Here is a 20,692-nt window from a genome sequence, read left to right as displayed (position 1 = left end):
GATTGGGCTAACCAGACTGGTAGCAATACTGTGGAGGAGGATACTGGAGTGTATAAGAGACGGTTTTCGAGACCAGTATGTCGAGGAACCAACCAGAGAGCAGGCCATCCAAGACTGGGTCTTGTGTAATGAGAGAGGATTAATTAGCAATCTGGTTGTGCGAGGCCCCTTGGGGAAGAGTGACCATAATGTGGCAGAATTCTTCATTTAAGATGGAGAGTAACACAGTTAATTCAGAGACTAGGGTCCTGAACTTAAAGAAAGGAAACGTCGACAGTATGAGACTGGAGAATGATACTTAAAGGGTTGACGGTGGATAGGCAATGGCAGACATTTAAATATCACATGGATGAACTACAACAATTGTACATCCCTGTGTGGCATAAGTCTAAAAAAGGAAGGTGGCTCAACCGTGGCTAACAAGGGAAATTAGGGAAAGTGTTAAATCCAAGAAAGAGGCATATAAATTGGCCAGAAAAAGCAGCAAACATGAGGACTGGGAGAAATTTAGAATTCAGCAGAGGAAGACTAAGGGTTTAATTAGGAGGGGGAAATTAGAGTATGAGAGGAAGCTTGTGGGGAACATAAAAACTGACTGCAAAAGCTTCTACAGATATGTGAAGAGAAAAAGATTAGTGAAGACAAACGTAGGTCCCTTGCAGTCAGAATCAGGGGACTTCATAATGGGGAACAAAGAAATGGCAGACCAATTCAACAAATACTTTGGTTCTGTCTTCACTAAGAAAGACACGAATAACCTCCCGAAAACACTAGACCACTGAGGGTCTAGTGAGAAGGGGGAACTGAAGGAAATCCTTATTAGTCAGGAAATTGTGTTAGGGAAATTGATGGGATTGAAGGCCGATAAATCCCCGGGGCCTGATAGTCTGCATCCCAGAGTACTTAAGGAAGTGGCCCTAGAAATAGTGGATGCATTGGTGGTCATTTTCCAACATTCTATAGACTCTGGTTCAGTTCCTATGGACTGGAGGGTAGCTAATGCAACACCACTTTTTTAAAAAAAAAAGGAAGGTGAGAGAAAACGGGGAATTATAGACCTGTTAGCCTGACATCGGTAGTGGGGAAAATGTTGGAATCAATCATTAAGGATGTAATAGCAGCGCATTTGGAAAGCAGTGACAGGATCGGTCCAAGTCAGCATGGATTTATGAAAGGGAAATCATGCTTGACAAATCTTCTGGAATTTTTTGAGAATGTAACTAGTAGAGTGGACAAGGGAGAACCAGTGGATGTGATGTATTTGGACTTTCAAAAGGCTTTTGATAAGGTCCCACACAAGAGATTAGTGTACAAAATTAAAGCACATGGTATTGGGGGTAATGTACTGACGTGGATAGAGAACTGGTTCGCAGACAGGAAGCACAGAGTGGGAATAAACGGGTCCCTTTCAGAATGGCAGGCAGTGACTAGTGGGGTGCCACAGGGCTCAGTGCTGGGACCCCAGCTATTTACAATATATATTAACGATTTAGACGAAGGAATTGAATGTAATATCTCCAAGTTTGCAGATGACACTAAGCTGGGTGGCGGTGTGAGCTGTGAGGAGGATGCTAAGAGGCTGCAGGGTGACTTGGACAGGTTAGATGAGTGGGCAAATGCATGACAGATGCAGTATAATGTGGATAAATGTGAGGTTATCCACTTTGGTGGCAAAAACAGGAAGGCAGAATATTATCTGAATGGTGACAGATTAGGAAAAGGGGAGGTGCAACTTGACCTGGGTGTCATGGTACATCAGTCATTGAAGGTTGGCATGCAGGTACAGCAGGTGGTGAAGAAGGCAAATGGTATGTTGGCCTTCATAGCGAGGGGATTTGAGTATAGGAGCAGGGAGGTCTTACTGCAGTTGTACAGGGCCTTGGTGAGGCCACACCTGGAATATTGTGTGCAGTTTTGGTCTCCTAATCTGAGGAAGGACATTCTTGCTATTGAGGGAGTGCAGCGAAGGTTCACCAGACTGATTCCCGGGATGGCAGGACTGACATATGAAGAAAGACTGGATCGACTAGGCTGAAATTCACTGGAATTTAGAAGAATGAGAAGGGATATAGAATTCTGACGGGATTGGACAGGTTAGATGCAGGAAGAATGTTCCCGATGTTGGAAGTCCAGAACCAGGAGTCACAGTCTATGGATAAGGGGTAAGCCATTTAGGACCGAGATGAGGAGAAACTTCTTCACTCAGAGAGTGGTGAACCTGTGGAATTCTCTACCACAGAAAGTTGTTAAGGCCAGTTCATTGGATATATTCAAAAGGGAGTTAGATGTGGCCCTTACGGCTAAAGGGATCAAGGGGTATGGAGAGAAAGCAGGAATGGGGGGTACTGAAGTTGCATGATCAGCGATGATATTGAATGGTGGTGCAGGCTCGAAGGGCCGAATGGCCTACTGCACCTATTTTCTGTGTTTCTATGCACTGGAGAGGGTGCAGAGGAGATTTACCAGGATGTTGTGTGGACTGGAGAATTTTAGCGATGAGGAAAGTTTGGCTGCGCTGGGGTTGTTTTCCTTGGAACAGAGGAGGCTGAGGGGAGACCTGATTGAGGTGTATAAAATGATGAGGGGCCTGGATAGAGTGGATAGGAAGGACCTGTTTCCCTTGGCAGAGGGGTCAACAACCAGGGGGCATAGATTTAAAGTAATTGGGGGGAGGTTTAGAGGGGATTTGGGGTGAAATCTCTTCACCCAGAGGGTGGTGGGGGTCTGGAACTCACGGCCTGAAAGGGTGGTAGAGGCAGAAACCCTCACCACATTTAAAAAGTACTTGGATGTGCGCTTGAAGTGTCGTAACCTACAGGGCTACGGACCGAGAGCTGGAAAGTGGGATTAGGCTGATGGGCCGAAATGGCCTCCTTCCGTGCTGTAAATTTCTATCAATCTACGCTCCATATGAGCCTCTTCCCACCCTCATTCATCCCACCCTGTAACCTCCTCCAGCCCCTGCAACCCTCCCTATCTCTGTAACCTCCTCCAGCCCCTACACCCCTCCCTATCTCTGTAACCTCCTCCAGCCCCTACACCCCTCCCTATCTCTGTAACCTCCTCCAGCCCCTACACCCCTCCCTATCTCTGTAACCTCCTCCAGCCCCTACACCCCTCCCTATCTCTGTAACCTCTTCCAGCCCCTACACCCCTCCCTATCTCTGTAAACACCTCCAGCCCCTACACCCCTCCCTATCTCTGTAAACACCTCCAGCCCCTACACCCCTCCCTATCTCTGTAACCTCCTCCAGCCCCGACACCCCTCCCTATCTCTGTAACCTCCTCCAGCCCCTACACCCCTCCCTATCTCTGTAAACACCTCCAGCCCCTACACCCCTCCCTATCTCTGCAAACACCTCCAGCCCCTACACCCCTCCCTATCTCTGTAACCTCCTCCAGCCCCAACACCCCTCCCTATCTCTGTAACCTCCTCCAGCCCCTACACCCCTCCCTATCTCTGTAACCTCCTCCAGCCCTTACACCCCTCCCTATCTCTGTAACCTCCTCCAGCCCCTACACCCCTCCCTATCTCTGTAACCTCCTCCAGCCCCTACACCCCTCCCTATCTCTGTAAACACCTCCAGCCCCGACACCCCTCCCTATCTCTGTAACCTCCTCCAGCCCCTACACCCCTCCCTATCTCTGTAACCTCCTCCAGCTCCTACACCCCTCCCTATCTCTGTAACACCTCCAGCCCCTACACCCCTCCCTATCTCTGTAACCCCCTCCAGCCCCTACACCCCTCCCTATCTCTGTAACCTCCTCCAGCCCCAACACCCCTCCCTATCTCCGTAAACACCTCCAGCCCCAACACCCCTCCCTATCTCTGTAACCTCCTCCAGCCCCTACACCCCTTCCTATCTCTGTAACCTCCTCCAGCCCCCTACACCCCTCCCTATCTCTGTAAACACCTCTAGTCCCTATACCCCTCCCTATCTCTGTAAACACCTCCAGTCCCTACACCCCTCCTTATCTCTGTAACCTCTTCCAGCCCCTACACCCCTCCCTATCTCTGTAACCTCCTCCAGCCCCTACACCCCTCCCTATCTCTGTAACCTCCTCCAGCTCCTACACCCCTCCCTATCTCTGTAACCTCCTCCAGCCCCTACACCCCTCCCTATCTCTGTAACCCCCTCCAGCCCCTACACCCCTCCCTATCTCTGTAACCCCCTCCAGCCCCAACACCCCTCCCTATCTCTGTAACCCCCTCAAGCCCCTAAACCCCTCCCTATCTCTGTAACCTCCTCCAGCCCCAACACCCCTCCCTATCTCTGTAAACACCTCCAGCCCCTACACCCCTCCCTATCTATGTAACCTCCTCCAGTCCCTACACCCCTCCCTATCTCTGTAACCTTCTCCAGCCCCTACACCCCTCCCTCTCTCTGTAACCTCCTCCAGCCCCGACACCCCTCCCTATCTCTGTAACCTCCTCCAGTCCCTACACCCCTCCCTATCTCTGTAACCTCCTCCAGCCCCTACACCCCTCTCTATCTCTGTAACCTCCTCCAGCCCCTACACCCCTCCCTCTCTCTGTAACCTCCTCCAGTCCCTACACCCCTCCCTATCTCTGTAAACACCTCCAGCCCCTACAACCCTCCCTATCTCTGTAACCTCCTCCAGCCCCTACAACCCCTCCCTATCTCTGTAACCTCCTCCAGCCCTTACACCCCTCCCTATCTCTGTAATCCCCTCCAGCCTCAACACCCCTCCCTATCTCTGTAACCTCCTCCAGCCCCCTACACCCCTCCCTATCTCTGTAACCTCCTCCAGCCCCTACAACCCTCCCTATCTCTGTAACCTCCTCCAGCCCTTACACCCCTCCCTATCTCTGTAAACACCTCCAGCCCCGACACCCCTCCCTATCTCTGTAACCTCCTCCAGCCCCTACACCCCTCCCTATCTCTGTAAACACCTCCAGCCCCTACATCCCTCCCTATCTCTGTAACCTCCTCCAGCCCCCTACACCCCTCTCTATCTCTGTAACCTCCTCCAGCCCCAACACCCCTCCCTATCTCTGTAACCCCCTCCAGCCCCTACACCCCTCCCTATCTCTGTAACCCCCTCCAGCACCTACAGCCCTCCCTATCTCTGTAACCCCCTCCAGCCCCTACACCCCTCCCTGTTTCTGTAACCTCCTCCAGCCCCTACACCCCTCCCTATCTCTGTAACCCCCTCCAGCACCTACAGCCCTCCCTATCTCTGTAACCTCCTCCAGCCCCAACACCCCTCCCTATCTCTGTAAACACCTCTAGTCCCTATACCCCTCCCTATCTCTGTAAACACCTCCAGTCCCTACACCCCTCCCTATCTCTGTAACCTCCTCCAGCCTCAACACCCCTCCCTATCTCTGTAACCTCCTCCAGCCCCTACACCCCTCCCTATCTCTGTAACCTCCTCCAGCCCTTACACCCCTCCCTATCTCCGTAAACACCTCCAGCCCCTACACCCCTCCCTATCTCTGTAACCTCCTCCAGCCCCTACACCCCTCCCTATCTCTGTAACCTCCTCCAGCCCCGACACCCCTCCCTATCTCTGTAACCTCCTCCAGCCCCGACACCCCTCCCTATCTCTGTAACCCCCTCCAGCCCCTACACCCCTCCCTATCTCTGTAACCTCCTCCAGCCCCTACACCCTCCCTATCTCTGTAACCTCCTCCAGCCCCTACACCCTCCCTATCTCTGTAACCTCCTCCAGCCCCTACACCCTCCCTATCTCTGTAACCTCCTCCAGCCCCTACACCCCTCCGAGATCTTTGCACTCCTCCAGCCCCTACACCCTCCCTATCTCTGTAACCTCCTCCAGCCCCTACACCCTCCCTATCTCTGTAACCTCCTCCAGTCCCTACACCCCTCCCTATCTCTGTAACCCACTCCAGCCCCTACACCCCTCCGAGATCTTTGCACTCCTCCAATTCTGGCCTCGAGCACTTCCCCGGATTTCCATTGTTCACCATTGGTGGCCGTGGCTTCAGCTGCCTGGACTCTTATCTCTGGAAGTACCTCAGTAAGCATCTCCGCCTCTCTCTCCACTCCTTTAAGATGCTCCTTAAAACCTACCTCTCTGACAGGGGATGGGGCAGTTCCTCACTGTGCCACGAGGAGGCAGTAGTTCTGATCAACCCCCACATCAATGCCGTGTGGTATCTTCCTGCAGGATTTTGATAAAATGGCGGATTACTTCAAGTCTCATTATCACCTGGATCTCCACGAGAAGGACATGTGCGTGAAGGGCTGGAACTGGGGGACAGCGCGATTCAATGGTGAGTGCATCATTCTGGCTGTCGGGGGGGCAGTACTGAGGGAGTGCCGCACTGTCGGAGGGGCGGTACTGAGGGAGCGCCGCACTGTCGGAGGGGCAGTACTGAGGGAGCGCCGCACTGTCGGAGGGGCGGTACTGAGGGAGCGCCGCACTGTCGGAGGGGCGGTACTGAGGGAGCGCCGCACTGTCGGAGGGGCGGTACTGAGGGAGTGCTGCACTGTCGGAGGGGCGGTACTGAGGGAGCGTCGCACTGTCGGAGGGGCGGTACTGAGGGAGCGCCGCACTGTTGGAGGGGCAGTACTGAGGGAGTGCCGCACTGTCGGAGGGGCGGTACTGAGGGAGCGCCGCACTGTCGGAGGGGCAGTACTGAGGGAGCCCCGCACTGTCGGAGAGGCAGTACTGAGGGAGCCCCGCACTGTCGGAGGGGCGGTACTGAGGGAGCGCCGCACTGTCGGAGAGGCAGTACTGAGGGAGCCCCGCACTGTCGGAGAGGCAGTACTGAGGGAGCGTCGCACTGTCGGAGGGGCGGTACTGAGGGAGCGTCGCACTGTTGGAGGGGCAGTACTGAGGGAGTACCGCACTGTCGGAGGGGCAGTACTGAGGGAGTGCCGTACTGTCGGAGGGGCAGTACCGAGGGAGTGCCGCACTGTCGGAGGGTCAGTACTGAGGGAGCGCCGCACTGTCGGAGGGGCAGTACTGAGGGAGCGCCGCACTGTCGGAGGGGCAGTACTGAGGGAGCGCCGCACTGTCGGAGGGGCAGTACTGAGGGAGCGCCGCACTGTCGGAGGTACCGTCTTTCAGGTGAGACATTAAACTGAGGCCCCCTCTGCCCCCTCAGGTGGATGTAAAAGATCCCATTGCACTATTTCGAAGAGGAGCAGGGGAGTTATCGCCAGTGTCCTGGGGCCAATATTTATCCCTGAAACAACATCACTAAAATACTGATTATCATTGTTGTTCGTGGGAGCTTGCTATGCGTAAATTGGCTGCCCCTTTATAACTTGACGACACTGTCAAAAACGAATACTTCCTTGGCTGTAAAGCACTTTGGGATGTCCTGATGGCGAAAGGCATGATATAAATGGGCAATCCTTTTATCTTTCGTGGCTGGGTGTATTATAAACCAATTGATAGGGATTACTTGTGTCATGGGACAAGGATGGTACAACTTTAACGGTGGGACAGGAACAGAGAGACCTGGTGCTGTTTCTCCTCATTATCATCCTAGGCAGTCCCTCGGAATCGAGGAAGACTTGCTTCCACTCTAAAAGTGAGTCCTTAGGTGGCTGAACAGTCCAATACGGGAACCACAGTCCCTGTCACAGGTGGGACAGATAGACGTTGAGGGAAGGGGAGGGTGGGACTGGTTTGCCGCACGCTCCTTCCGCTGCCTGCGCTTGGTCTCTGCACGCTCTCGGCGACGAGACTCGAGGTGCTCAGCGCCCTCCCGGATGCACTTCCTCCACTCCGGGCGGGACTGGTCTTTGGCCCAGGGACTCCCAGGTGTCAGTGGGGATGTTGCACTTTTATCAGGGAGGCTTTGAGGATGGTCCCTTGTAACGTTTCCTCTGCCCGCCTTTGGCTCATTTGCCGTGAAGAAGTTCCGAGTAGAGCGCTTGCTTTGGGGAGTCTCATGTCTGGGGACCATGCAGACAATGTGGTCCTGCCCAGCGGAGCTGGTCGAGTGTGGTCAGTGCTTCGATGCTGGGGATGTTGGGCCTGGTCGAGGACGCTAACGTTGGTGCGTCTGTCCTCCCAGGGGATTTGCAGGATCTTGCGGAGACATCGTTGGTGGTATTTCTCCAGCGACTTGAGGTGTCTACTGTACATGGTTAGGCCACAGCTGGAGTACTGCGTGCAGTTCTGGTCACCACATTAGAGGAAAAACGTGATTGCACTGGAGAGGGTACAGAAGAGATTTACAAGGATGTTGTCGGGAGTGGAGAATCTAAGCTGTGAGGACAGATTGGATAGGCTGGCTGGGGTAATTTTCAGGTTGGCAAACTATAATTAGTGGGGTGCTGCAGGGATCGGTGCTGGGGCCTCAACTATTTGCAATCTATATTAATGACTTGGATGAAAGGACCGAGTGTAATGTAGCCAAGTTTGCTGATGATACAAAGATGGATGGGAAAGCAATGTGTGAGGAGGACACAAAAAATCTGCCAAGGGTAAGTGAGTGGGCAAACATTTGGCAGATGCAGTATAATGAGGTTATACACTTCGGCAGAAAAAAATCAAAGAGCAAGTTATTATTTAAATTGAGAAAGATTGCAAAGTGCCGCAGTACAGCGGGACCTGGGGGTACTTGTGCATGAAACACAAAAGGTTAGTATGCAGGTACAGCAAGTGATCAGGAAGGCCAATGGTATCTTGGCCTTTATTGCAAAGGGGATGGAGTATAAAAGCAGGGAAGTCTTGCTACAGTTATACAGGGTATTGGTGAGGCCACACCTGGAGTACTGCGTGCAGTTTTGGTTTCCATATTTACGAAAGGATATACTTGCTTTGGAGGCAGTTCAGAGAAGGTTCACTCGGTTGATTCCGGAGATGAGGGGGTTGACTTATGAGGAAAGGTTGAGGAGGCTGGGCCTCTACTCATTGGAATTCAGAAGAATGAGAGGTGATCTTATCGAAACGTATAAGATTATGAGGGGGCTCGACAAGGTGGATGCAGAGAGGATGTTCCCACTGATGGGGGAGACTAGAACTAGGGGGCATGGTCTTAGAATAAGGGGCCGCCCATTTAAAACTGAGACGAGGAGGAATTTCTTCTCTCAGAGGGTTGTAAATCTGTGGAATTCTCTGCCCCAGAGAGCTGTGAAGGCTGGGTCATTGAATATATGGAGATAGACAGATTTTTGAGCGGTAAGGGAATAAAGGGTTATGGGGAGCGGGCGGGAGAGTGGAGTTGAGGCCAAGATCAGATCAGCCAATTGAGAATACTCAAATTGTCCAATTCTTTCTCCAAAGTGGGGTTTTATGTGCTGTGCAACAATTGAAACATGGTGACCATTGTCAGCTCAAGAATAAACAATTTGACTATAACTTAACACCTTTTACGATTCCCCATGTTAAGCTGTGGAACTTGTAAGGGGGTGGTCTCGATGAGGGGGGGGGAGGGGGGGGTCAGGTTCACTTCTGACCAGCTTGAGCGGCTCGAATCGCTCCCCCTCCCTTGGGTTCTAGACTCTGGATTTATTTGGGGGGAGTGCAAAGGTGCAAAAGAACTTTGTTTTTATTACAGTCAAGGAAATGCAAACTTATAATCACTCCAATAAGAAGGTACATTGTCAAACTTACAATTGCTCGAATAAAGAACATACAAAGGGGGTGCACAGCAAAACTACACCTCCCACCTCCCAACACCTAATCCGAGCTAGGTTGGACTCCAGGGCAGGCAGGGACTATGCTTACCAATCCTCTTGACAGTTAGCGGTAGATCGCGGTTTCGGGGTTCCTTGAATTGTGTAGGTTCTGCTTGCCGTACCCCCGAACGTCGGAGAAGACGTCTAGCTGCACAATCTTCAGTTGGGTTGAGTCCGCTGATGCGGTAAGGTGGGCTGTGGATCTGTGTGGGGGCAAGTACCCGTTTTCTTCGATTAGAAACAGGTTTCTGCAGTCCTTTAGGTCATGTTTTACCCGTTGGTAGGTCAGGATTAGATTGTAGATTCGGAACCTTTTCGATTCTTCGGTTTTTTTTTTTCCTCCCGGTTGGAGTTTTGTTTCGAGTTTGGTCGATCCGCGGTGGTTTTTCGTTGATACCACGATGGCTGTGGTCGGTTTATGCTGCCGCGATGGTGGTGATCTTCCTTCCTGCAGGACTTCGAGGCTGGAGAAGTTAGTTTACACTGTCGGGCTGGTTTCTCTCCTTGTCTTGATGACATCGTCGTACTATAGCCCGAGCAATATGGCATACCCTCCGTTGAAACAGGGGGCCAGTTATACGGTTTGAGTGGTTCTAATCTTGGCGCCAAATCTGTTCAGAATTCTTTGCTTAAATTTGGCGGGCTTGGCTCTTCTTTGTAATATTTTGGCGGGCTCGTTAAAAGTTCATGTGTTTTGGGTGGGTTGATGTTCGAAAACTGTTTCCCAATGGAAATATTAGCTTGGTAATCGCAATGTCCTTTTGTGCTTAGTTTTTTTCGCATACATAGAAAATAGGTGCCGGAGTAGGCCATTCGGCCCATCGAGCCTGCACCGCCATTCTACGAGTTCATCCTATCCTCCCAGGAGATTTGCCGGATCTTGCGGAGGCAGCGTTGGTGGTATCTCTCCAGCGACTTGAGGTGTCTGCTGGACACGGTCCATGTCTCTGAGCCACACAGGAGGGCGGGTATTACTACAGCCCTGTAGACCATGAGCTTGGTGGTGGATTTGAGGGCCTGGTCTTCGAACACTCTTCTTCAGGCGGCCGAAGGCTGCACTGGTAACAAGACAGCAAAACACTGACATCAAGCTCATGGTCGACAGGGCGCTGAGCACCTCGAGTCTCGTCGACGAGACAGCACAGGCAGCGGAAGGAGCGTGCGGCAAACCAGTCCCACCCTCCCCTTCCCTCAACGTCTATCTGTCCCACCTGTGACAGGGACTGTGTTTCCCACCTAAGGACTCATTCTAAGAGTGGAAGCAAGTCTTCCTTGATTCTGAGGGACTGCCTAATGTGTTGACGGATGTGTGTCCCTCCTTTTTCCCCCCCCCGGGTAGGTCAGCTACTCTCCTTCGATATCGGTGACCAGTCAGCCTTCGAGATCCCCCTGGGCAACGTCTCGCAGTGCACCACGGGCAAGAACGAGGTCACCCTGGAGTTCCACCAGAACGACGATGCCGAGGTCTCGCTGATGGAGGTCCGCTTCTATGTCCCACCCTCCCAGGAGGACGGCTTGGATCCTGTCGAGGTGAGAGCGCGGCCATTCGGCCCATCGAAGCCCCTCCCTCCAGTCCCCTAACTCTCCCATCGAAGCCCCTCCCTCCAATCCCCTAACTCTCCCATCGAAGACCCTCCCTCCAGTCCCCTAACTCTCCCATCGAAGCCCCTCCCTCCAGTCCCCTAACTCTCCCATCGAAGCCCCTCCCTCCAGTCCCCTAACTCTCCCATCGAAGACCATCCCTCCAGTCCCCTAACTCTCCCATCGAAACCCATCCCTCCAGTCCCCTAACTCTCCCATCGAAGCCCATCCCTCCAGTCCCCTAACTCTCCCATCGAAGCCCATCCCTCCAGTCCCCTAACTCTCCCATCGAAGCCCCTCCCTCCCGTCCCCTAACTCTCCCATCGAAGCCCCTCCCTCCAGTCCCCTAACTCTCCCATCGAAGCCCATCCCTCCAGTCCCCTAACTCCCCCATCGAAGCCCATCCCTCCAGTCCCCTAACTCTCCCATCGAAGCCCATCCCTCCAGTCCCCTAACTCTCCCATCGAAACCCATCCCTCCAGTCCCCTAACTCCCCCATCGAAACCCATCCCTCCAGTCCCCTAACTCCCCCATCGAAGCCCATCCCTCCAGTCCCCTAACTCCCCCATCGAAGCCCATCCCTCCAGTCCCCTAACTCTCCCATCGAAGCCCATCCCTCCAGTCCCCTAACTCTCCCATCGAAACCCATCCCTCCAGTCCCCTAACTCTCCCATCGAAGCCCATCCCTCCAGTCCCCTAACTCCCCCATCGAAACCCATCCCTCCAGTCCCCTAACTCTCCCATCGAAGCCCATCCCTCCAGTCCCCGAACTCTCCCATCGAAGACCATCCCTCTAGTCCCCTAACTCTCCCATCGAAGCCCATCCCTCCAGTCCCCTAACTCTCCCATCGAAGCCCATCCCTCCAGTCCCCTAACTCTCCCATCGAAGCCCCTCCCTCCAGTCCCCTAACTCTCCCATCGAAGCCCATCCCTCCAGTCCCCTAACTCTCCCATCGAAGCCCCTCCCTCCAGTCCCCTAACTCTCCCATCGAAGCCCATCCCTCCCGTCCCCTAACTCTCCCATCGAAGCCCCTCCCTCCAGTCCCCTAACTCTCCCATCAAAGCCCCTCCCTCCAGTCCCCTAACTCTCCTTGTTTAATCGGTGGACAATTTGATGATGGGTGGTTTTCCTGGTGTTTTTCTTGGACGCGGGTGAAAGCAGACATTCCGGTGCAGCAAGCAGTTAGGAAGGCGAATGGTATGTTGACCTTCGTTGCAAGAGGGTTTGAGTACAGGAGCAAGGATGTCTTACTCCAGTTATACAGGGCCTTGGTGAGACCACACCTGGAGTATTGTGTGCGCAGTTTTGATCTCCTTACCTAAGGAAGGATACACTAACCATAGAGGGAGTGCAGCGAAGGTTCACCAGACTGATTCCTGGGATGGTAGGACAGTGGTATGAGCAGAGATTGGGTCGACTGGGCCTGTATTCACTGGAGTTTAGAAGAATGAGAGGGGATCTCACTGAAAGGTATAAAATTCTGACGGGGTTGGACAGACTGGATGTGGGGAGGATGTTTCCCCGGGGGCTGGGAAGTCTAGAACAAGGGGGTCACACAGTCTCAGGATACGGGGTAGGAAATTTAGGAGCAAGATGAGGAGAAATGTTTTTCACTCAGAGGGTGGTGAACCTGTGGAATTCTCTACCACAGGAGGCTGTGGAGGCCAAGTCACTGAATATATTTAAGAGGGAGACAGATAGATTTCTAGACACAAAAGGCATCAAGGGGTATGGGGAGAAAGCGGGAATATGGTGTTGAGATAGAGGATCAGCCATGATCATATTGAATGGTGGTGCAGGCTCGAGGGGCCGAATGGCCTACTCCTGCTCCTAGTTTCTATGTTTCTATGTTCTTCCCGTCCCCCCCCCAGGCTTTCTCTCAGAACGTGCTGTCCAAGGCTGACATCATCCAGGCCACCGGGGACGCTCTGTGCATCTTCCGCGAGCTCCAGTGTCTGACACCCCGTGGACGCTACGATATCCGCATCTACCCAGCGTTCCTGCACCTTCACGGCAAGACGTTCGATTACAAGATCCCGTACGCCACAGTACTCCGACTATTCCTGCTGCCCCACAAGGACCAGAGACAGATGTTCTTCGTGGTGAGTTACTGTCCCATCAAACACTCCCAGGGCAGGTACAGCACGGGGTTAGATACAGAGTAAAGCTCCCTCAACACTGTCCCATCAAACACTCCCAGGGCAGGTACAGCACGGGGTTAGATACAGAGTAAAGCTCCCTCTACACTGTCCCATCAACACTCCCAGGGCAGGTACAGCACTGGGTTAGATACAGAGTAAAGCTCCCTCTACACTGTCCCATCAAACACTCCCAGGTAAGGTACAGCACGGGGTTAGATACAGAGTAAAGCTCCCTCTACACTGTCCCATCAAACACTCCCAGGGCAGGTACAGCACGGGGTTAGATACAGAGTAAAGCTCCCTCTACACTGTCCCATCAAACACTCCCAGGGCAGGTGCAGGGGGTTAGATACAGAGTAAAGCTCCCTCTACACTGTCCCATCAAACACTCCCAGGGCAGGTACAGGGGGTTAGATACAGAGCAAAGCTCCCTCTACACTGTCCCATCAAACACTCCCAGGGCAGGTACAGGGGGTTAGATACAGAGCAAAGCTCCCTCTACACTGTCCCATCAAACACTCCCAGGGCAGGTACAGCACGGGGTTAGATACAGAGTAAAGCTCCCTCTACACTGTCCCATCAAACACTCCCAGGGCAGGTACAGGGGATTAGATACAGAGTAAAGCTCCCTCTACACTGTCCCATCAAACACTCCCAGGGCAGGTACAGGGGGTTAGATACAGAGTAAAGCTCCCTCTACATTGTCCCATCAAACACTCCCAGGGCAGGTACAGCACGGGGTTAGATACAGAGTAAAGCTCCCTCTACACTGTCCCATCAAACACTCCCAGGGCAGGTACAGGGGGTTAGATACAGAGTAAAGCTCCCTCTACACTGTCCCATCAAACACTCCCAGGGCAGGTACAGCACGGGGTTAAATAGGATAATGATTGGTTGCCTTGTGTTACAGATAAGCCTGGATCCTCCAATCAAACAGGGGCAGACTCGGTACCACTTCCTGATTCTTCTCTTCTCGAAGGATGATGACCTCTCATTGACACTCAACATGAACGAGTGCGTGCGGGAGCTGGGGCGAGAGTGGGGGGGGGGGGGGGGAAGGGAGTGGGGCGGGGGGGGGGGGGGAGTGGGGCGGGAGGGGGGGGGGAAGGGAGTGGGGCGAGAGAGGGGGGGAGGGAGTGGGGCGAGAGGGAGGGGGGGAGGGAGTGGGGATAGAGAGGGTGGGAGGGAGTGGGGCGAGGGAGGCGGAGGAGGGTGGGAGGCGAGTGGGGCGAAGGAGCGAGGGGGGGAGGCAGGGGGGAGAGGCGAGGTGAGCGGGGCGGAGGAGCAAGGAGGGGGGGAGGTGAGTGGGGTGAGAGAGGGGGGGAGGTGGAGGGGGGGAGGTGAGCGGGGCGAGGAGGGGGGAGGTGAGCGGGGCGGAGGAGCGAGGAGGGGGGGAGGTGAGCGGGGCGGAGGAGCGAGGAGGGGGGGAGGTGAGCGGGGCGGAGGAGCGAGGAGGGGGGGAGGTGAGCGGGGCGGAGGAGCGAGGAGGGGGGGAGGTGAGTGGGGCGGAGGAGGGAGGAGGGGGGGAGGTGAGCGGGGCGGAGGAGCGAGGAGGGGGGGAGGTGAGCGGGGCGGAGGAGCGAGGAGGGGGGGAGGTGAGCGGGGCGGAGGAGCGAGGAGGGGGGGAGGTGAGTGGGGCGGAGGAGGGAGGAGGGGGGGAGGTGAGCGGGGCGGAGGAGCGAGGAGGGGGGGAGGTGAGCGGGGCGGAGGAGCGAGGAGGGGGGAGGTGAGCGGGGCGGAGGAGCGAGGAGGGGGGGAGGTGAGCGGGGCGGAGGAGCGAGGAGGGGGGGAGGTGAGCGGGGCGGAGGAGCGAGGAGGGGGGGAGGTGAGCGGGGCGGAGGAGCGAGGAGGGGGGGAGGTGAGCGGGGCGGAGGAGCGAGGAGGGGGGGAGGTGAGCGGGGCGGAGGGGCGAGGAGGGGGGGAGGTGAGCGGGGCGGAGGAGCGAGGAGGGGGGGAGGTGAGAGGGGGGGAGGTGAGAGGGGGGGAGGTGAGAGGGGGGGAGGTGAGCGGGGCGGAGGAGCGAGGAGGGGGGGAGGTGAGCGGGGCGGAGGAGCGAGGAGGGGGGAGGTGAGCGGGGCGGAGGAGCGAGGAGGTGGGGAGAGGCGAGGTGAGCGGGGCGGAGGAGCGAGGAGGGGGGGAGAGGCGAGGTGAGCGGAGGAGCGAGGAGGGGGGAGGTGAGCGGGGCGGAGGAGCGAGGAGGGGGAGGTGAGCGGGGCGAGGAGGGGGGGAGGTGAGCGGGGCGGAGGAGCGAGGAGGGGGGGAGGTGAGAGGGGGGGAGGTGAGCGGGGCGGAGGAGCGAGGAGGGGGGAGGTGAGCGGGGGCGAGGAGGGGGGAGGTGAGCGGGGCGGAGGAGCGAGGAGGGGGGAGGTGAGCGGGGCGGAGGAGCGAGGAGGGGGGAGGTGAGCGGGGGCGAGGAGGGGGGAGGTGAGCGGGGCGGAGGAGCGAGGAGGGGGGAGGTGAGCGGGGGCGAGGAGGGGGGAGGTGAGCGGGGCGGAGGAGCGAGGAGGGGGGAGGTGAGCGGGGCGGAGGAGCGAGGAGGGGGGAGGTGAGCGGGGGCGAGGAGGGGGAGGTGAGAGGGGGGAGGAGCGAGGAAGGGGGAGGTAAGCGGGGCGGAGGAGCGAGGAGGGGGGAGGTGAGCGGGGGCGAGGAGGGGGGAGGTGAGTGGGGCGGAGGAGTGAGGAGGGGGGAGGTGAGCGGGGCGGAGGAGCGAGGAGGGGGGAGGTGAGCGGGGGCGAGGAGGGGGGAGGTGAGCGGGGCCGAGGAGGGGGGAGGTGAGGGGGGGAGGTGAGAGGGGGCGAGAGGGGGGGAGGTGAGCGGGGCGGAGGAGCGAGGAGGGGGGAGGTGAGCGAGGAGGGGGGAGGTGAGCGGGGGCGAGGAGGGGGGAGGTGAGCGGGGCGGAGGAGCGAGGAGGGGGGAGGTGAGCGGGGGCGAGGAGGGGGGGAGGTGAGCGGGGCGGAGGAGCGAGGAGGGGGGAGGTGAGCGGGGGCGAGGAGGGGGGAGGTGAGCGGGGCGGAGGAGCGAGGAGGGGGGAGGTGAGCGGGGCGGAGGAGCGAGGAGGGGGGAGGTGAGCGGGGGCGAGGAGGGGGGAGGTGAGCGGGGCGGAGGAGCGAGGAGGGGGGGAGGTGAGCGGGGCGGAGGAGCGAGGAGGGGGAGGTGAGCGGGGGCGAGGAGGGGGGAGGTGAGCGGGGCGGAGGAGCGAGGAGGGGGGAGGTGAGCGGGGCGGAGGAGCGAGGAGGGGGGAGGTGAGCGGGGCGGAGGAGCGAGGAGGGGGGAGGTGAGCGGGGCGGAGGAGCGAGGAGGGGGGAGGTGAGCGGGGGCGAGAGGGGGGGAGGTGAGCGGGGGCGAGGAGGGGGGAGGTGAGCGGGGCGGAGGAGCGAGGAGGGGGGAGGTGAGCGGGGCGGAGGAGCGAGGAGGGGGGAGGTGAGCGGGGAGGAGGGGGGAGGTGAGCGGGGCGGAGGAGCGAGGAGGGGGGAGGTGAGCGGGGCGGAGGAGCGAGGAGGGGGGAGGTGAGCGGGGCGGAGGAGCGAGGAGGGGGGAGGTGAGCGGGGCGGAGGAGCGAGGAGGGGGGAGGTGAGCGGGGGCGAGGAGGGGGGAGGTGAGCGGGGCGGAGGAGCGAGGAGGGGGGAGGTGAGCGGGGGCGAGAGGGGGGGAGGTGAGCGGGGGCGAGGAGGGGGGAGGTGAGCGAGGCGGAGGGGGGAGGTGAGCGGGGGCGAGAGGGGGGGAGGTGAGCGGGGCGGAGGAGCGAGGAGGGGGGGAGGTGAGCGGGGGCGAGAGGGGGGGAGGTGAGCGGGGCGGAGGAGGGGGGAGGTGAGCGGGGGCGAGAGGGGGGGAGGTGAGCGGGGCGGAGGAGCGAGGAGGGGGGAGGTGAGAGGGGGGGAGGTGAGCGGGGCGGAGGAGTGAGGAGGGGGGGAGAGGCGAGGTGAGCGGGGCGGAGGAGGGGGGAGGTGAGCGGGGGCGAGAGGGGGGGAGGTGAGCGGGGCGGAGGAGCGAGGAGGGGGGAGGTGAGAGGGGGGGAGGTGAGCGGGGCGGAGGAGCGAGGAGGGGGGGAGAGGCGAGGTGAGCGGGGGCGAGAGGGGGGGAGGTGAGAGGGGGGGAGGTGAGCGGGGGCGAGAGGGGGAGAGGCGAGTGGGGCGGAGGAGCGAGGAGAGGGGGGAGAGGGGTGGAGGAGCGAGGAGAGGGGCGGAGGAGCGAGGAGGGGGGAGGTGAGCGGGGCGAGGAGGGGGGAGGTGAGCGGGGCGGAGGAGCGAGGAGGGGGGGGAGAGGGGCGGAGGAGCGAGGAGGGGGGAGGTGAGCGGGGCGGAGGAGCGAGGAGGGGGGGAGGTGAGCGGGGTGGAGGGGGGAGGTGAGCGGGGCGGAGGAGCGAGGAGGGGGGGAGAGGGGCGGAGGAGCGAGGAGGGGGGAGGTGAGCGGGGCGGAGGAGCGAGGAGGGGGGGAGGTGAGCGGGGTGGAGGGGGGAGGTGAGCGGGGTGGAGGGGGGAGGTGAGCGGGGCGGAGGGGGGAGGTGAGCGGGGCGGAGGGGGGGAGGTGAGAGGGGCGGAGGAGCGAGGAGGGGGGGAGAGGGGCGGAGGAGCGAGGAGTGGGGAGGGGAGAGGGGCGGAGGAGCGAGGAGGGGGGGAGGTGAGCGGGGCGGAGGAGCGAGGAGGGGGGGAGGTGAGCGGGGCGGAGGAGCGAGGAGGGGGAGGTGAGCGGGGTGGAGGAGCGAGGAGGGGGGGAGAGGGGCACTGGTGCGGGTGGTGTGGGTTTATGAGTGTGGGGCCGGTCGAGCGTGCGGCGGAACTTTAAACGCTGCCTCTCTCGGTTGCAGGGACGAAGTTGCGAAGAAGTTTGACGGGAAGCTGACCAAGCAGATGTCGGGGCCTCTGTACGAGGTGGTGAGTCGCATCATGAAGTCGCTGGTCAGCCGCAAAATCACCGTGCCGGGTAACTTCGTGGGGTAAGTGGGGGCGCAGGGAGGGGGTGGTGCTAATGGTTACTCTAATTGCAGTTGGCACTGCGGGGTCCCGAGCTGGTTCATTGAGGCTCGTGGGTACTGGGAGGGGCGGGGCCAGTCTTGGGGTACGTGGAGTGATGGGGGACAGTATTGGGGTACAGGGAGGGGAGGTGGAACAGTATTGGGGTACGGGGAGGGACGGAGGACAGTATTGGGGTACGTGGAGTGATGGGGGACAGTATTGGGATACAGGGAGGGGAGGTGGAACAGTATTGGGGTACGGGGAGGGACGGAGGACAGTATTGGGGTAAGGGGAGGGGCGGGGCCAGTCTTTGGGTACGTGGAGTGATGGGGGACAGTATTGGGATACAGGGAGGGGAGGTGGAACAGTATTGGGGTAAGGGGAGGGACGGAGGACAGTATTGGGGTAAGGTGAGGGGATAGTATTGGGGTGCAAGGAGGGGAGGGGCTGTATTGGGGTAAGGGGAGGGGGACAGTATTGGGGTGCAGGGAGGAGAGGGGCAGTATTGGGGTACGGGGATGGGACAGTATTGGGGTACCTGGATTGGTGGGGGCAGTATTGGGGCACGGAGTTACGGGGACAGTATTGGGGTACGGGGAGGGGTGGGCGACACTATTGGGGCACGGGGAGGGGTGGGGACAGTATTGGGGCACGGGGAGGGGTGGGGACAGTATTGGGGTACGGGGTATGGGGAGGGGAGGGAACTGTATTGGGGTAAGGGAGGGGCAGGGACGTTATTTGGGTACGGGGAGGGATGGGGGGGACAGTGTTAGGGTACAGGGAGGGGGACATTATTGGGGTACAGTGACAGTATCGGGGTACAGGGACATTATTGGGGTACGGGGAGGAGTGGGGACATTATTGGGGTACGGGGATGGAAGGGGGCAGTATTGGGGTATGGGGAGGGGCGGGGACAGTATTGGGATATGGGGGCGGAGACATTATTGGGGTACGGGGAGAGGCAGTATTGGGGTACGGGGAGGGGCGGGGACAGTATTGGGGTACGGGGGTGGCAGTATTGGGGTACGGGGAGGGGCGGGGGCCAGTATTGGGGTATGGGGAGGGGCGGGGACAGTATTGGGGTACGGGGGAGAGGCAGTATTGGGGTACGGGGAGGGAAGGGGGACAGTATTGGGGTATGGGAGGAGAGAGGCAGTATTGGGGTACGAGGAGGGGGACACTATTGGGGTACGGGGAGGGGCAGGGACATTGTTGGGGTACAGGAAGGTTGGGGCGGGGTCCCAGGGTGTGGGGCTGTGTGTTGAAGTTATATGGTGCTTCCTGAACTCCCCCGCTCTCTCTCTCCCCGCCCCCCCCAGGAACTCGGGGGCTCACTGCATCACCTGCTCCTACAAGGCCAGCTCGGGACTCCTGTACCCCCTGGAACGGGGCTTCATCTACGTCCACAAGCCCCCCGTGCACATCCGCTTCGACGAGATCTCGCACGTCAACTTTGCCCGAGGCACCACCACGACCCGCTCCTTCGACTTCGAGATCGAGACCAAGCAGAGCAGCCAGTATACCTTCAGCAGCATCGAGCGGTGAGTGCGGGGAGGAGCTCATCGACTGGGAGGGGCATCGAGCAGTCAGACTGTGTTGGGGGCTCATCGAGCCGGTGGGACATCGAACAGTGAGTGTGGGGGCTCATCGACTGGGTGGGGCATCGAGCAGTCCGACTGTGTGGGGGCTCATCGACTGGGTGGGGCATCGAGCAGTCAGACTGTGTGGGGGCTCATCGACTGGATGGGGCATCGAGCAGTCAGACTGTGTGGGGGCTCATCGACTGGGTGGGGCATCGAGCAGTCCGACTGTGTGGGGGCTCATCGACTGGGTGGGGCATCGAGCAGTCAGACTGTGTGGGGGCTCATCGACTGGGTGGGGCATCGAGCACTCAGACTGTGTGGGGGCTCATCGACTGGGTGGGGCATCGAGCAGTCAGACTGTGTGGGGGCTCATCGACTGGGTGGGGCATCGAGCAGTCAGACTGTGTGGGGGCTCATCGACTGGGAGGGGCATCGAGCAGTCAGACTGTGTGGGGGCTCATCGACTGGGGGGAGCATCAAGCGGGGTGGGGGCTCATCGACTGGGGGGGGGGGTGGGGAGGGGCAGATCATTGACCTCTGGCGGAGGTTATCGGGGAGCGTTACACAGATTGATGGCCGTGTGTCCCTCCGGCTAGTACTGGAGGGGAGGATTCTCTTGTGGGGGGGGGGGGGATTCCCCAGGGGGTGTGTTGATTCCCCAGGGTGGGGGAGGGTGGGGATTGATGGTGTATACCAGGGGGGGAGGGGGAGGGGGGTGTCGGAGGGCGATGCCTGGGATTACGGGGGTGAAAGACAATGCTGTGTGTTGTCCCCAGGGAGGAGTACGGCAAACTGTTCGATTTCG

At 58.6% G+C, this 20,692-nt stretch overlaps 1 protein-coding gene across 1 annotated transcript in view; it reads left to right on the top strand.

Moving 5' to 3' along the window:
* Nucleotides 1-20,691, top strand: part of LOC139245572 (FACT complex subunit SSRP1-like) — a gene marked incomplete at its 3' end in the record, with an annotated part of 31,675 nt that extends 10,984 nt beyond the window's left edge. Inside the window, exons 3-9 of the mRNA XM_070871187.1 lie at nt 6,157-6,262; nt 10,969-11,159; nt 13,083-13,313; nt 14,263-14,366; nt 18,157-18,285; nt 19,624-19,845; nt 20,664-20,691. Coding sequence (XP_070727288.1) covers nt 6,157-6,262; nt 10,969-11,159; nt 13,083-13,313; nt 14,263-14,366; nt 18,157-18,285; nt 19,624-19,845; nt 20,664-20,691 — 1,011 coding nt within the window. The remainder of the gene's footprint in view (nt 1-6,156; nt 6,263-10,968; nt 11,160-13,082; nt 13,314-14,262; nt 14,367-18,156; nt 18,286-19,623; nt 19,846-20,663) is intronic.
* Between the last annotated feature and the right edge of the window lies 1 nt (nt 20,692).

This window comes from Pristiophorus japonicus, unplaced genomic scaffold (genome assembly GCF_044704955.1).
Source record: "Pristiophorus japonicus isolate sPriJap1 unplaced genomic scaffold, sPriJap1.hap1 HAP1_SCAFFOLD_223, whole genome shotgun sequence".
NCBI classification, from domain to species: Eukaryota; Metazoa; Chordata; class Chondrichthyes; family Pristiophoridae; genus Pristiophorus; species Pristiophorus japonicus.
Note: the sequence above shows the minus strand (reverse complement) of the source record. Positions and strands in the feature narration are given on the sequence as shown.